This window comes from Sceloporus occidentalis, unplaced genomic scaffold (genome assembly GCF_023333645.1).
Source record: "Sceloporus occidentalis isolate IW3139 unplaced genomic scaffold, rSceOcc1.0.p SCAF_5, whole genome shotgun sequence".
Classification (NCBI taxonomy): Eukaryota; Metazoa; Chordata; class Lepidosauria; order Squamata; family Phrynosomatidae; genus Sceloporus; species Sceloporus occidentalis.
This window is the reverse complement of record NW_028316985.1, coordinates 13,390,066-13,408,031: the sequence shown is the minus strand read 5'-3', so window position 1 is coordinate 13,408,031 and position 17,966 is coordinate 13,390,066. Positions and strand designations below refer to the sequence as shown.

The 17,966-nt window shown below is 40.5% G+C and overlaps 1 protein-coding gene across 2 annotated transcripts in view; it reads left to right on the top strand.

Moving 5' to 3' along the window:
• Nucleotides 1-17,966, top strand: part of PDE3A (phosphodiesterase 3A) — a 303,372-nt gene that overhangs the window by 263,103 nt on the left and 22,303 nt on the right. For both annotated transcript variants that reach the window (XM_089527641.1, XM_089527640.1), the window contains 4 exons: nucleotides 1,201-1,414; nucleotides 5,572-5,657; nucleotides 9,029-9,198; nucleotides 12,236-12,373. In XM_089527641.1, the coding sequence (XP_089383767.1) occupies nucleotides 1,201-1,414; nucleotides 5,572-5,657; nucleotides 9,029-9,198; nucleotides 12,236-12,373 (608 nt within the window). The remainder of the gene's footprint in view (nucleotides 1-1,200; nucleotides 1,415-5,571; nucleotides 5,658-9,028; nucleotides 9,199-12,235; nucleotides 12,374-17,966) is intronic.

The following is a 17,966-nucleotide window of genomic DNA, read 5'->3' as shown; positions in this document are numbered from 1 at the left end:
TAATTCCTTTTTAAGGGAGGTTGTATATATTTGTGTACATCTGTACTATTTTAATTGTTGGAAGCTGCTTTGATTGTTTTTTATAAATAAGCGGGATATAAATAAAAGATTTATTATTTATTTTATTTATTGATCAAATAAGCCTTTTAATATTAGGATTTTATGCTCTATTGACTGTAAATAATGATTGATTGGTAAATTGATTGATTAGAAGCTGAAGTTCAGCTGAAGATGCGTAGTTTTGCTAAACTATTTCAATGGCACTCCAGCAAGCACTGGAAGAACTTCCAGTGTAAACTCTATAGGAGGTGGAAATTACAGGCAAACAGATAGGTGGGTAAAGATTAAGAGAAATGTCTGAGTGGAGAGATTTTTTTCAGCAGTGTACAAAAAAACTGCCTTTGGAGATAGTGGGTTCTCTTGCTTAAATTATCAAAACAGAGGCTGAATAGCTTTCTCAGGGAATGCTGTAGCTGCTCAAGGCATTACACAGCCTACATTAAGTAGAACAGGGATGGACCAGGGATGTAGCCAAGGGGGGGGGGGTTCTTGGGGTCCGGACCCCTCTTCCGTTAGATAAAATGAATGGTGTGTGCTGCTGCGCCGCCGCACCCAAGCCCCATTATAATGGTGGCACTTAGTCTGGACCCCCCCTTCCCAAAATCCTGGCTATGTCCCTGGATGGACAATTGCAACATGCCCAGGGGGCAATTTTTGGTCTTCTGGGATCTTCCAGGGCTTCCACAGACTCTAGACCCCCAAAAAACTAGGGGAGGATGGAACCAAAATAAACTCAGACATAACCAAAGTCTCCTTGTGGGTTCCAGAAACAAATATTTGTTTTTATTGCCTTATGCCTTTTTAGGAGGTAGAGAGACTGCTAGAAGTAGTAGTTCTTTTTTCAGGGCTGGGACTGTGGGTGTCAGAAATAAGGTGGCTCAGGAAATCTACAGGGTATGACACCAGTAAAAAATCTTTGGGGCTACATGAGCTGAGCTGCTTGTGGGTCTTCAGATACTGTTAGACTACAGTTTCCATCATGCCTCACCACTGGCTAGGGCTACTGAGAATCACGGTCCAGCACATGACATAAGCCATACAGCATCCATCCTTAGACTGGATTCCAATTTCCAACTCTGTGATTCTGTGGCTGACATGGTGTAAACGTGTGGTTCTTTTTTTTTTTTCCTCTACTCACAGCTATCCCGCCAAATATTTCACCTCTTAGTTCCCCAAGCCATTCACCCATCCAGGGTACTCCAGCCAATAGTCCCACCAGCAAGACCTCCAATGAACAATTCCCAGAGTCAACAGCCACTAAGGAAACCATCAAACCCCACAAGGCTTTAGGTTGCACTCAGAGTGCACCTGCCATAGCAGAACCTGTTGTCGTGTCCCCTGTCGTATGCAGCAGGTAAGATGCTAATTTTGTACTTGCTAGAGCAGCTGCTTCTGTCATATCATGTGCATTTGTTCCATGATCCAAAGATGTGATATGCATTTCTAGAGAGAGAACTTGGTTTTTAGACATGAGTTTCCACTGTCAATGGCAATAGAATGTGAAGCACCTTAGTGCATGAAATTCATTCTGGTGGCTTTGGGACAGTCACTTTTTCTCAGCCTGTCACAGGGTTGTGGTAAGGGTAAATTGGAGAGTCCGGGACATCAGCCCATCCATTGAAGGAAAGGCTAGGCATGAATGTATCGAATAATTGAATGGGAGAGTATAAAGCACATGCCTTTCAGTCTTGGCATTTAGGAGTGGGCCACTGCATGGTGGCAACAGTTTACACACACACACACACACACACACACACACGTGCCACATCTGCCCTTTTGTGTTCAGCCATATATAGGGCAAAATGGCAACCAACAGTGACACAGCATAACTTCCATTTGCCACTTTGGCAAATATACAGCCAACTATGGAAGTGTGTTGGGGGGGTATTTATTTATATTTGCACTTTTTTCCCAACAAGGGGACTTAAAGCAGCTTATTTAAACTTATTAAAACACTACAGATTAATTATATCAGTAAAAATATAAATTGAAATTACTTAAAAACAATTAAAACATTCTCTAGAGTTAAAACCATTTAAAATTCATTAAAAGACTATAGAATTTATTTTTCAAAAAATAACACAAGAGATTTTTAAGATGTGGGAGGTTTTTAGCAGAAGCATAAAAACAAGGATGTGGCATGCAACTGCTGCAGCATGTTATTATAGAATAATAATTTAATATTTCAGGCATTCAAAGTTGTTCTTGGGAACTATGCAGTTCTCTTGCGCAGTTCACATCTTGAATTCATTTTTCCCAAATTACTTGTTTTGAAATGAAATATGCTTAATGGACTCTCAGTACAGTTACAGATATTTGTGCAGTTTCCCAATAAAATTCATTGATATCCTGTCCATAACAATCTAATTGTTACAATTAAACCACTGATACTGATGAGACTATACAACTGATAAAAAAATCATATATAACCCTTTTTCAAAATGCATGTTTACACATTGCACTTATTTATATGTGCAGCTACATGTCCTAAAAGTCTGGTTAATATCTGCTTTAATATGTGCAATATGAAAACATGCATTTTGAGAGAATGTGTGTGGCTTTTTCTGATCAGTTGTGTAGTGCCATCAATATCAGCAGCTGAGTTGAACACAGCCTGTAACAGCTTGGGGTACTTAAAGCTGTGTCACCTGGAAAAATTGTAATTGTCCTCAATTTACTTGTACTATGCAATGGTGCCACAGGGGGGAGGGGGGTCAATTTCTTAATTGTCTAGGTTGAAGTTATGTAGATCCTCCATGGTCATTATTTCCCCCCCCCCCTCCCCAATGTTCAGCAGTAATCCTGCCTTTCTCCCTTAACCTACCTTAGTAATTGTTCCAGTTGTTCCTATGATGTTTTCTGCTAGCAGTATGGTGTCATCCTCATTTCTTAGATTCTTGATGTTCCTTTCCTCTATCTTTTCTCCTCTTTCTTCTGAGTCTAAGCCTGCATACAAGGTGAACAAGTAAGGTGACAGAATTCATCCTTCATAAAGTACATACATCTGCATTATAAGAACATATACTTTGCATGTGGAGCTGGTTAATTTCCCAGCATCCTCATAGAAAGGGACCAACTAGCAAATAATGGAAAAGAATTTTCTCTGAGGTCTTGGAGAGGCACTGCCAGTCAGAGTATATAGTCTTGGCCTCAATGGACAAGCTTTTGACTGATAACTTACAGGGAGCTCTGCAGCATACACTCATACCTCTTACCATATATTAAATGTAACTTTAATGACATCCTAATAAAGTATCTCTATCAAGTGCCTAGATGCTTCACCGCTTTCCATTTGGCTTCTTATATATTTGAAAAACAGAGCACACCATTCTGAGTTGCCCCACCTGTTACCAAACCTGTGCCCAAATACCTTGCTTCCTTAGCATTCTCTAGCTAAACCTGAGTTTCTAGTATGTCTTCTATTTTGATTTCTTGGAACTAGGTCCATGGCAACATCCAGAAAGAAAACAGAGGGTTCCAAGAAACAGTCTGTTTGGTCTCACTTAAAAGTTCAGTAGTCTTAGGTTATGCTTATTTAATGTTATTATGTAACATTCATAATTGCATCCAGGTTTGAGTTCCAGTCTTTTTAAATTACATTGAGAGACAACCACCCCTGCAGGTTGCTGGAATTCCAGAAGGATTGTGCCTTGTGGTTTACTCTGGTTGCTTAGCAGTGTTTGGATCACAACCTGTCCCTGCTGTGTAATTCTAGTGGGAAAAGAGGTCAGAATGATGACACTTCCAATCATGCCAACCCACCAGCATGTATGACTTTCTAAGTCTTGAGAGGCATTATCTAGAGATAATAAGAAGCATGCTAAGAGGAATGAAGAACAAAAACTATGAGGAAAGTTTGAAGGAGCAGAGCATGTTCAGCCTGGTGAAGAGAAGACTGAGGGGTAACAGGATTGTACTCTTTAAATATCTAAAATATCTGTCACAGAAAAGGGGCTGCAGGTTTGTTTTTTGCTGCTCAAAAGTGAGGACCAAGTCTAATGGTTTTAATTTACTGGACAGTAGATTTTGACTGAACATTAGAAGGAACTTCTTGATGATAAGAACAGTTCAGCAATGGAACCAGTTACCTAGAAAGGTGGTACAATCTCTTTCATAGAATCGTAGAGTTGGAAGAGACCACAAGGACCTTCCATTCCAGCCCCCCCAAAGCATCCCCAACAGATGGCCATCCGGCCTCTGTTTAAAGACCTCTAAGGAAGGAGACTCCACTACACTCCGAGGGAGTTTGTTCCACTGTCGAACAGCTCTTGCTGTCAGAAAGTTCCTCCTAATGTTTAGGTGGAATCTCTTTTCCTGTAGCTTGCATCCATTAGTAATCCCTTCCAACTCTGTGATTTTATGAGACTGATGGGCTTTAGGATCTAAGAGTTGGACTAAATCTCCCTAAGGGTAGGAGGGATGTGTCCCACCCTTTTTATTCCACCAGTTTTTATAAGAACAAAACATTCAAATGAAAAAGGACCAGTAGTGATTCCTGAAGTTTCCTGAAGGAGGGATGGGAGGCAGAGTTGAACAACTGCCTCACAAGAGTGAAGTCAAGTTAGGAGGTTCCACGTACACAATTAACAACAACAATAGTGAATAGTACTAGCAGCAGTTGTTGCTATTAAATATTTACATCTCAAATCTGAGGATCTTCCAGCAGCATACAATAAAATCACTCTGAACAGTTTTAAGCAGTTTAAAAGAATGAAATAATTTAAAGGCTAAGGGAATATTAAACCAATGGCATTCAAAACAGGACAGTTTAAAAACTGTTTAAACAATTTAAAACTACTCACAAATTTGCAAATTTGGATAAAATCAATCAGACCCATAGCATAGGTCTTCTTTTCAAAACTAGAAGTGTTCATTTTTCCTTTCTTTCTTTTAAAGAATTATTAAAGTTACATTGCATCAGTGTAACTTACTAACTAAATAGGAAAATGTGCCCTTCAAACTGTAGAGAAACTTCAGCCCTGTTTGCAAAAACCTTTGGAAGATCCTTAGTATAGCTCCAAGAAATCACTAAAAACAGTTCTCCAATAGTAGTAACAACAACAACAACAACTTTATTGATATCCCACCTCTCTATCAGTGACAATCAAGGTGGCTTACAGTTTAAAATTAAGATACAAAACACAAATCCCAATATCCCACCCACCTCTAAAGCAACGATAAAGAATGAAATGAGTGGATGCAGAGGCAACAACAAACAGCAAAACCCAAGGAGCTATGTTGTGAAATGTTGCACTTTTGGAAAATCAGGGAGATCCCATTTCAGATCATTTTTTGAAGGTGTAGGGCCATGGGGGAAACTTGGTAAATACAGAACAGTCTGGAGGGGGGCATTTGTGATGGCCATAAACTCTGCTTAACTGGTCCTCAGTTTTGAACAGGAAAACATGGCTAAACAAATGGTGATAGCATGCAAGGTTAATTAAAAATTGTATCCAGTTGATTCACCTTTTCAGATTTGGTAGAATTTCTTTAATTTCTGTTGTTTTCTAGCTGTGGCAGGCCATACAACCAAATAGATCCTGCTGAGGGATCACTGGACAGAAGTGATGGAACAGCACACACCTTGAACAGAACAGGTAAGTGAAATATCTTGTTTCTGGAGATAAAATGGAAGCAGGTTTTTTAAGAATAGGATAATGAAAAAAAATCAACATATATTGTGTTTCATTCCAATAACTTGAACTACTTAATGGAGCTATTCAAGAAGAAGTATCAGGAGTCAACTGCAGAACAGAACATGGAAAAGTTACTTTTTAAACAATAATTCTGGAAGTTGTAGTGTTAAAAGGTGGCTTTTTCATGACACATTATATAGCCATTGACCAGACAGAATGCTCATCAGCTGAAAAACAGATGGATATATGCTAGATTTATTATAGATTCCCAAGAGAAAGCTGGACAGGTTATTTGTAGATCTACAGACCTATTTTCTCCAACCAGTATTTACCTCTGTTTATCTTATCTTCCCTTTAGTTGGTAATTGTTTACATTTTCCACCTCTTAACCTCTAGGGAATAATTACTGCCATTAGGTAAGCAAGCAAACAAGACAAAGCAATGGCAATAGAGAGACAAAAGAATGATAAACTCTACAGTCTTCCATTTCTAGGGAGAACTTTCATAATTTTAGGGATGCAGTCTACTTTACGTACATAGTATTCTCTGAATGTATATGTAGCCACGCAATTAATTGCAGCCAGCCCTAAACATTTGCAGCTTTGACTTTTATGGATTTGATTTTTCACATATTTGATTAATAATAACAGTCAATGTCCACCTGAAGTCACTCTGGAGGACCAGGTATTCCTAGGGAAAACTCTTCTGTAGGCATCTATAGGTCCTCCAGTGCAATTCTGTGGTCAATGCCCATCAGATGTTGACCACAGATTTGCACTGGCAGACCTAGAGATTCCTAGAGAGGTGTTCTCTGAGATTTAAAAAAGTGTATTTTTATTTGCGGTTTTTCTACTTTTGTGGGAGTTTTGCACCTCTAAGCCTAGCGAATATGAATGGCCCACTGTACTTCTGTATGTTTTCATATTCTCCTTCCTTAAGTTACATGTTAGACCCACTGCCTGAATAATTTAAGGGAGGGGCCAATGGTTAGTTCGTGCAAAATGTCCAAAATTCAACTCCTGACATTCCTAGATAAGACTGGGAAGAAAACCTATCTGATGTTTTGGAGAGCTTCTGCAAGTCAGACTAGATTCTGAGTAAGCAATTAAAAGGGATCTGGGTGCTGCCCTAACCCACCCTACAAAAATTGGGGGGGGGGGGGGGCTAGATCTTGGGATACACTCTTTTTTCCCTTTTCTGGAATCAATTTTCTCTTTATATACTACATTTAAGAACGTCATCAGCATTATTAATGTCTGTAGTGAAGATTAGAAGCATGGTTCTGTTATTAACCAAGGTGTGCTTTAAAAAACCAACTCCAAAAGTCAGAAGTCGAAGGCAAAGCACATCAGTCCAAATACATTGTTTAATCAGATATAAAAAGCAGAATTTGTATAGAATAAAATAAATAAAATTTTTATTTATACCCCACTTTTTGTTAAAACAATCAAAGGAGCTTACAACAGTTAAAATAGTACATCCATATATACAAAGTATCCCCCCCTTTAAAAAGATTAGACAACTTAAGATTTAAAATGACATAACTATTAAAAACCAATAACAGTGGCAGACTCATTACATAAATGTGGGGGAATCATCACATGGCCGAGTAGTTTATTCTGGAAAAGCCTGCCAGAAGAGATCCATCTTGACAGCTTTCTTGAAGCTGTCTAAGTTGGTAATTTGATGGATCTTGTCTGGCAGGCGATTCCATAGACTGGGAGCTGTTGCAGAAAAGGACCTCTGGGAAGTCACAGTCAGTCTGGTTTTTATAGGTTGCAATAAATTCTTCCCAGAGGACCTGAATGTACGGGGCGGATTATATGGAAATATAGTTTGCCAAGGAAAAGGACAGTATTAAATAAGTTGGGCCCAAGCCATGTAGGGCTTTAAAGCTGATAACCAACACCTTGTACTGTGCCCAAAAACTAATAGGCAGCCAGTGGAGTGACTTTAGTGTTTTATATGGTCATTCCTGGATGTTCCAATAATCAACCTGGCCGCCATATTCTGTACCAGTTGAAGTTTTTGGACTAGGCACAAGGGTAGCCCTATGTAGAGTGCATTGCAAAAATCAAGTCTTGAAGTTACCAGTGCGTGTACTCCATTTTTGAGGTCCCTTGGTTCTAGGAAAGGGCGCAGCTGTTGTACCAGCTGAAGCTGATAACAGGCGCTCTTGAATGTCGCATTCACCTGATTTCTCATGTGAAGCGATAGTTCAAGAAGCACCCCCACACTGTGAACACAGTTCTTTGAGGAGAGCGTGAACCCCTCTAGGACTGGAGGTTACAACCCGATACCTGGTTTGGGGCTCCCGACTGTAAGTACCTCTGTTTTGTCTGGATTCAGCTTGAGCTTGTTTTCCCTCATCCAGTCCATTACTGCCTCAAAACACTGACTGAGGGGAGAAGTGCCATCTGTCATTGTCACCGGTGCCCGAGACATGGAGAAATATATTTGGGTGTCATAAGTGTACTGATAACACCCATGTCTATGGATGATTTCTCCCAGCAGTTTCATATAAATGTTAAATAGCATCGGGGATAGGAAGAGAAGAGAATCTGCAGTGAGAGAACCAGCTTACATCTGCAGCTGTTGGTGCAGTGATGGGAAACATTTGGTCCTCCCACTGTTTTAGATTTCAACTCCCTTCATCCCTGTGAAATCCCAGTTTCACAGACTTGGTATCCGCGGTCTTGCTCTTTGTGGGAGGGACAGGCAACCATTAATAAAATGGTGGTGCACTCATCAGCGTGTGCCCCATTATTTTCTGTGGGACTCAAATATGTGCAAGTTGCCATTTTTGCAAGGGGATCCAGAAATGATCCCCTGCAAATTGGGAGGGGCTACTGTAGTAAAGGATTTAGGGATTGACTTTTAAAATTTCTAAAAGTTAACATTTGAAAGACTAAATGTTCCCCACCTCGTCTTAGTGCTCTTCAAAACCAATTCACATTATGCTATATTCTTTTCAGATTGATTGCCAAGCGCATATATATATATAACAATATACCACTAAAATCCATAAAACCAGTAATTAAAAATCCACATTAACTGAGAGTTAATATTTAGACAATGAACAGTTAGCTACACTGGGTAAACTGCTAGGTCTTGAGCTGATAGCAGGAACCAAACAGAGGAAGCATATCTAATTTCAGTTATGTAACCTATCTGTTTCCCTTTAGCATCTTAATTTGTGTGTGTGTGTGTTGGATAGATTCAAAGTCTGATAGAACAGGCCACAGAATAACACAGGACTCAGCTCTTGACTGGTCAAGGAAACTGTTTTTGCTGTCAGCTCAATCTTAACAGCACTAACTCCTCTGTTTCAGATGATCCAGCCCAAGCCACCTCTGACTATGAAACAAATAACAGTGACAGCAGTGACATTGTACAGAATGATGATGAGACAGATTGCTCCAAAGAGCAGGCACAGATGGAATCTGATTGCAGGACTTATACTCCAGAGACGATCATACTGCATCCCTTGTTACCGCCTGAGGTACCTCATTCACTCCTCAACATAATTGTGCCTCATCTGTGTATCCGAAAAGCTGAGAAAGGACTGAGAAAGACTGGAATTTGCAACAAACAAAACAAAAATAATTTCCCTTTTTTGATTACAGGTCTCTGTGGCAGAGCCCATGCTTCATAGGTGAAAGATTCTAAAATTCACTCCTTGATTTCTCCATTAAATGGATCTCAGAGAGTAAGAGAATGAAAATAGCCATTACTAGTCACAAGAAGAAAGGGGCAGGTTGGTCCAGAGGGCTGACATAGTTCAGATCCTCTCTCCTGACTACCACAAAAGGAGAAAGAGGTTTTTAAAATCAAGGAACACTATTTCCACTCTTATTTCAAAGTGCTGTATAGGTCCCAGTTTGGAGCCTAGTCATTTGCGAAAGGGTTGGCTGGCAACACTGGCCTCCACCTCACCTGATCGAAGAATAGAGAGGGGAATGTAGCTATGGGGGAGGGTGAAATGAAAGCATTGCCTCCTAACAATAAGGAACCTGACCCCAAAATAAAATTTCCCTACAGTCCCTAAATTTCTAGCATTGCAGAGTGAGATATTATACCTAGAACGCCAATATGCAAATCATTCACATCTGGAAATCTTACATTTGCTGTATTCACTTTCCCTTGGTCACTTTGCTTGGCCCCTTTCTTTGGATACCCAAACTATAGCTCTAATTTTTTGACTGACATTTTAAGTTACTGTAATGCTTGAAATATGGGGCGGAGGGTTAGAACTCATTGTGGGGCAGAATTCTAATTTAGGGGCTGTAGCTATATTCCCAGAGATGGAGTGAAACCAGCCATTTTAGCCAAAGTTTGCAAGCACTAATTGAGAGCTCAATAAAAACTTTGATTCTCCTCCTCCTTGTTCATAGGAGAAGCAGGAAGCAGCAACAAAACCTCATTCATATCCCGAGTGCCAGATGGTAAAGTCCCACCAATAGTTTTATTCAGAAACCCGATAACATCAGGGACTGTGGCCATGCCCCTTTATGACAGCAGGAGAGGGAATTTCAGGGAGAAGATGGACATCACTGTCTCCCTGCTTCAGCCCCAAATGGTTTCTGTCCCTTTAGTATACAATTTTGAGCAGAAGAACCAATTGTCTGAACCACCTGGCATTGAGGGCAGGGAAATGTCTAATTTAAAACAATGTAAGCCGCTCTGATAGCCTTTTGGCTGCAGAACGGGGTTTAAATATTATAAATAAATAAATAAAATAAGGTGCGTTCAGTTTTGGATTTCAGTCCAGTTTAAGTTCATTTAAAAAGAACAAAAAAAATTAACTTTCCCGATCATAATGCTGGCTGCAGATCTTTACTTTCCGCTCAACAAGATTTCTAGGCTTGTGTGAGTAGTATATTTGTGCCCGTTGGCTACAGCTCTTTTATTTTTCCTGGAAGATAGCTGCAGACCATCAGTCAATGACCTCATGGATCAATACTGCCCCATGGACCACCACTTTGACTTGCATTGGCTTAGACAACCATGTGTCCTCTGACACTTTGAACTGCAACTCCCATCAAACCAAACTTTGTAGCTTGTTTGTGGCACTTGTAATACAAAACCATGACACTTGTAATACAAAAACATTTGGGGGGCAGTAGATTATATATTCTTCTGTACATTAACGAAATGCATGGCACATGAGGGAGCACACTGGCATACATCTCAGTTTTCGACAGCCCACCATGTAACTTAATTTAGAGGCTTTTTGTTCCAAATAATCAAATTAGGAGAGGTTTTTTAAAATGTCATCCTTTAAGTGATCTTCCTCTGTCCTGTTCTGCACCAGAGACTCAACAAGAGGTGGACCTAGTCCTTTGGGTTAAGCTACATGTTTAGTTTTCAAATACTTACAGCTAGGAGCCAGAATGTAATTGAGGCAAGATGCAATTTGGCAAGACTGAAGTCAGTTAAGCACCAAACAAGCCAAAAATCAATAGGCAGCATAGAGAAAATATGACAGGCCACATCATCGTGAAGTTGCTCAAAGTGATGGAAAACTGCAGGTCTGGGGGATTTATATCAAATAATGCTTGATTGGTCATTTATTATAATATAACTATTTCAGGAAAATTCTGAATTGTTGCATTAACTATTTAACTTTTCCTCCTCCAACCAGCAGCTTTGGTGGTGGAGAGATTGTAGAACTGGTATATCCTGTGTAGGGCTACAGGTTTTAGTCTGTGGCATCTAACAATAGAGGTTTAGAGGCTGCCAGCGTAAAATATTCCACCATGAGAATTTTTTTAAAGCATTTGGCTGATATTTTTGGCCTAGCTTTTCTTTCTGGCAAATATTCTTAATTTACAGCTGTAGTTCATATGGTTTATTATCTCTTAGAAGGCAGCTTTCTCAAATCTCACATGCACTGAAAAAACATCTCTCCTGCCCCTAATACCTGACTATGCCCCCTTAAATCTGTTAGAAGCGGAAAAGAGAACAGGAATGAAATAGGGTGTTGCGGCGATAATAGTACAATCAGTATATACTGTATTTTCTGGCGTATAAGACTACTTTTTAACCTAGGAAAATCTTCTCAAAAGTCGGGGGTCGTCTTATAGGGCAGGTGCTGAAACTTCTGAGCTGGACTGGAGAATCTGCGGTCGCTGCATATGGTGGGGGGAGCTCAAAAACGGCTGTGGCCACATCCCCACTGTATGCGACAATCATATGAAAGCAGCTACTGCTCTGATAGTCTTTGTATACTGGGCAGGCAGGGAGAGCTGACCAATCCAAGCAGGCTTTGTATACAACAAGGTTTCCTGCTAAGTACCTGCATATCATTTGAATTAAAATTACCATATTGAAATCAAATCTGATGTTTTTTAAATTTTTATTTGGTGTGCATTGGAAGAGGGGTAGTCTTATACGGTGAGTATATCCCAAACTATATTTTAACTGGAAAAGTTGGGGGTCGTCTTATACGCCCAGTTTTCTTATATGCCAGAAAATACGGTAATTTAGTTGGCCAATGTTTTTATAATGCTGAAAATATTTGTTGGTTCTTGATGCAGGACAAACCTATTCTTGCCCCAGAGCCTCTTATTATGGACAATTTGGACTCTCTTATGGATCAGCTAAACAATTGGAATTTCCCAATCTTTGATTTGGTAGACAAGATAGGCAAGAAATGTGGCCGAATCCTAAGTCAGGTAAGAAAGTATGTGTTGCAGATTTGGGTAATAGCACCACCTTGTGTGAATTTTCTGTGTTGCATTTAAGGAGAATAAACAAAGACTGTCATCATGTGTGGGTTTGTTTGTGTGTATGAACTATTGTAGTGTAGTAGTTTGAGTTTGGGGTTGGGATTCCGGGAGATATAGGCTCAAATCCCCAGCTCATCCATGGAAGTGTTGGGCAAGTCTCTTTTTAGTCTTGGGAAAGTCACACTCTCTCAGCCTTAGAGGAAGGCAGTGACAAACCTTCTCTGAATAAATCTTGTTTTATAGATTGCCGTAAACTGGAATAATCCTAAAGGCACATAACAAAAATAAACAACATACTGGCAAGATTGACATCCTATTTGTGATCCTGTAATTTTAGGTCCCACCTACTACCCACCACCTATCTGTTTTTCTTAGCTTTGAGTGCCTCTATATTGGGAGAAAGGCAGGATATAAGAAGATAGATAGATAGATAGATAGATAGATAGATAGATAGATAGATAGATAGATAGATAGATATCCTGACAATGAATTATAGATGCTGTCTTTTTAACCATGGCTGCCAGTGTAATGTGAAAGGCCAAGAGCTATATTCTAGACAACATAGGATTATTTCTTGCAAAACATACATCCATGCTAAATTATCCACACTTTGTTGTTGTTGTTATGTGCCTTCAAGTAATTTCCGACGTTTGGTGACCCTAAGGCAAACCTATCATGGGTTTTTCTTGGCAAGATTTGTTTAGAGGAGGTTTGCCATTGCCTTCCCCTGAGGCTGAGAGCATGTGACCTGCTCAGATTCACCCAATGGATTTCATGGCCAAGCTGGAAATTGAGCCCTGGTCTCCAGTGTTGTAGTCCAACATGCAAACTACTACACCATACTGGCTCTCAAGCTTTAGTTCTTTTGAAATCAGTGGAACTAAAAATCTTAATTTCCAAGGGACTAAAATATGTCTTGATGTAGTCTGCATCCCACCCCTGTTTCTGCCAGTTTTTAGGTTCTAAGACTTACCTGCTTGGAACTAACCATGGACATTTCAACCCAGTTGTTACCTTGGTAAGAAAAAGTGTTGGGAGCTAACTATGGTGTGTAGAATTGTTAGGTATATAGCTGTTTGTTAGTGTCAAAAAAAGGAAGAAATGGGATTTGCATGAAAATAAGGTGGGAAGGAAGGTGAGAGGGAGGGGAATATTGAACTCAAAAGACATTTCCTAACTATGAGTGGGAAGCACTATGCCTGCACTTCTTGTAAAATTTTTGTCATCATCATCATCAACATTTCCCATCTTTTTTCCAGTAATAGGCTTCAAAGTGCCTGACAAATTAATAAAGCCAATAAATCTGACAAATTAATCTGACAAATTAATAACACCAGTAAATGTTGTCATTACTGTTGCTTTCAAGTCATTTCCAATTTATGGCATCCCTATCATAGGGTTTTCTTGGCAAGTTTCAAGAGAGGGTTTGCCATTGCCATTCCTCTAAGGCTGAGAGAGAGAGTAACTTGCCCAAGGTCACCCAGTGGGTTTCCATGGCTGAGCCTGAATTCGAAATCCTGGTCTCTAGAGTCTTCAGCCAACACTCAAACCATTACACCACACTGGCCAGCTCAAAACCTGTAAATAAAACTGGCTTTCTTCATAATCTACATCTGTTTATTTAAGGCCAAGAAAATTAATTGTTATTCTTAGTGAAAAAAATGATATTTTCAGGATATATCCCTAAGCTCCTTGAGCTGGTACATCTCTAGGGCCTTAGATGATTCATTCTCGGCTTTCTCCAACTTAAATTGCCTTCCCAATATCAGCTAGCGAGAGAGAGAAAGAAATTAGTAAATCAAATTATCTATGTGGGCCATATAGCCTGAAATTTATGGAATGGAATAAAGAAGAGCTGACATATTTCCCACTCCTATCCTGGAGGGAACATTTGCCTTTGGAAGCCAGCGTCAGCACAACCTCTTGGAAGTTATTTGAGAAGCCATTTACGTAGGTTGCAAGGGATGCTAAATCAGTTAAGAATTTATATTAAAAAGAAATAAGCTAAAAGCATCCATCTGTGGTCACAGTGCAAAGCACTTGAATATAGCGCTGAGAGATCTATAAAAATGCAGGAGACAATCATCCATGCAAGAGAAGAGATGAAATCTCAATTCAGGGTGAAAGGGTAACCCCTCTTCAGTTTTCTCTTGTCATTCTGCACCATGCTGAGTAGTAAGGTAATGCCTTAATTTGCACTTTCTTTTTGCCTAATAACAACCTCTATAGTGAGAAAGTAGAAGAGATAGAATTGATGACCAAACATGCTTTAAAAGTCAAGTAATTTTCTCCTGCTACCTCTGTCAAAAGAGAGAACAAAGACTCTTAGGTGTGTGGGAGGTCAGATTCAAGGAAATCCCTTTTGGATTCTAGGAAAGCCATTTGGGACAAGATTCTGGGGCAGGGGGTCAGATTCTAGGAAACCTTAAGAGATGAAGCTCCCAGAACCTAATAGCTGTAAATGAACACTTGGGAAGTGTTTCACGACACAGGCAGGCTACCCAGATAAGAGGTGTTACTTTCCACAGCTTTGGGCACAAGGAAATTAAGCAACCTAGGAAGGAGTGTGAATTCAATCTTTCCTGTTTTCCATGGCAAGAGGATGACTAGACTAATAAACTCTAGAGTGGATTACTACTCCCATCTAGTATGGTCACCATCTGAGGAAATTTAATTGTTGTAATCTGAAAAAGTAACTTTTCCAAGTGCTGTTGAGTCTGTAGCTTCATCCTATGGAATTCTGGAATCTGTAGTTTTACATTGCAATTTTTATTCATTATTTGAGTTTTACAAGGTCTATAGCCTTCTCTGCCAAACAGTACTTGTGCTTCACAAAACTACAAACCCTAGGTTTCTGGAGGATGGAGTCATTGCAGTTAAAGTGGTGTCAAACTGCATTATTTCACAGTGTAGATATACACTAGATAACCTCAGGCAAGTTGTTCTCTCCCAGCCCAAACTACCTCACCAGTTTGATGTAGGGGGGAAATGGGGAGAAGGAGAGTCATCTACTCTTCATTGGGCCCTTGGTATCTGCTGGGGTTTAGTTCCAGGACTATCCATGGATACCAAAATCCATGGATGCTCAAGTCCCATTAAATACAATGGCATAGTGAAATGGTGTCCCTTATATAAAGTAGAAAAATCAAAGTATGCTATTTAGAATTTATATCTTTTTGGAATATTTTTTAAGCCATGGATTTTTGAATCCATGGATTAAAAAAAGTAGATATGGATTTTGTGTACTTTGTGCTAGTTGAAGGAAAGGCAGGATTTAATTGTAACTAACAAAGCAGTAGCTCAGCAGGTTTGTGGGTCCAAATAACAATTCCTCTTCTAGATGAGGGAAAGGTTCTCAAGCTTTTTCCATAATGCTGCAGTAGGTGGCAGAGTTTCCTTGTTTGTGATATCTGTTGGTATTTGATCCAGCTTCCTGATTCAAAGGGAGAAAGGAGAAACATTCTTACAGTTCCTTGATAAACAGAAATAATGAACTTGTGACTGGAAAATAATTGTAAAACAGATCTTTTGCAAGAGGAGCACAGTTCTGACCACCCCAAGTCTGAAAACAGGGAATATTTCACACAACACACTGTTAATGTGTGATATAAGTACAAGATGTAGTGTTAGTCACCAACTTAAATAGCTTTTTTTAAGAAACCTAAGAGGGACCCAGTTAGGTCCCTCCATTTCTGATGTCCAGGCACACCAGTGTATATAAGAATGGTATCAACAGACTTTGGGTAACCCAGACATTTGAGAACAAGAGGGAGCTTAACTGTTCATATGTAGATGTAGAATCATTGGCCCGTTACAGACCGCCCAAAAGGGGCGGTCTCGGGCCGCTGCCTGTTGCAGCGCGGAGGAGTCGCAGCAGCCAAACCACGCAACTCCTCCGTGCTGCAAAGAAGGAGCGTGAAAATTGTGCTCCTTCCGGCAACCCGGAAGAGACGCCACAAGTGCCAAAGCACGCATTCGCGGCGTCACTTCTGGGCGGTGACGTGTGGATGCAGAGCATCCGCTATGTCAAAATGGCGGCGGCCGTGTGGAACGGCCACCGCCATTTGTTACGGACTCTGTGCGTAATAGGAGTAGGGGCGTCTAGAAGAGACGCCCCTTTTTCAAACTGGGACGTCCTGAGGACGTCCGAAATGGCGGTTTGTAAGGCGCCATAGAATAATAAGGTTGGAAGAGACCGCAAGGGCCATCCAGTCCAACCCCCTGCCATGCAGGAAATCTAAATCAAAGCATCCCCGACAGATGACCATCCAGCCTCTGTTTAAACACCTCCAAGGAGGGAGATTCCACTACACTCTGAGGGAGTGTGTTCCACTGCCATACAGCCCTTACTGTCAGGAATCTATTTGAGGTGGAATCTCTTTTGCTGTAGCTTGCATACATTACTCCAGGTCCTAGTCTCTGGAGCAGCAGAAAACAAGCTTGCTCCCTCCTTAGTATGACATCCCTTCAAATATTTAAACAGGGCTATCATATCACCTCTTAACCTTCTCTTCTCCAGGCTAAATATCCCCAGCTCCTTAAGTCATTCCTCGTAGGGCATGGCTTCCAGACCCTTCACCATTTTAGTCACCCTCCTTTGGACACGCTCCAGTTTCTCCACATCCTTTTTAAATTGTGGTGCCCAGAACTGGACACAATATTCCAATTGGGGCCTGGCCAGAGTATTATAGTAGTACTATTACTTCCCTTGATCTAGACACTATACTTTTATTGATGCAACCTAAAATTGCATTGGCCTTTTTAGCTGCTGGATCGCACTGTTGACTCATGTTCAACTTGTGCACTGAACAGGATTGGGAGCAAGCGGCATGGAATGAAATGCATGAAGACTGTTACATGCATCATTGCTAGAGCTCAGAACATAAGCAGAGCACCTTGCTCTCCCAGCAAGTTGTTTCTCCCTTCTTTCCCTTTAGCACTCCTTCCTCCAGGTGGGAGACTGCACACAGCAAACTGACAAGCAGCCCTAGCCACTCCATCAGTAGCATTCTCTCCTCAGATTAGGAGACTTGCTCACTATCCTGTGCCACAAAAGGGAAACAGGTTTGAAGGCTCATAAGGAACATTTTCTCACTTGTCAGTATCAGCCACAGGGAACAGCAGCTGTCAGGAGCTATGGAGCCACATGAGGAAGCATATGTCCCATAAAAATATTTCAATTATTTTTGCCCTCAAACACCCTCTGCGGGGCTGGGGGGGGGATTTCACCAACTTTTCAAGGGTATTTTTGGCCCAGGAGAGGGTCCTTTTTACAACAGGTTAAAAGTTAACATCACATCACTTCCTGGGCCTAAATCAGGATGAGGACAAGGAAATGATGAAATTGCCTCCCGCATTTCATAAATGACATAAAAATATCACTGAGAAGACCAGAGGCTGCTGGGCCATACATTTGCCCACCATGCTATGTGAAATCTCAATGTTTAGGGGCAATATATCATTGTCCAACAGGTTGCTGAAAAGCTACAGCAGAGGAGAATTATTGCCTTTGTTTGCATTGGTACATTTGCTTGTATAA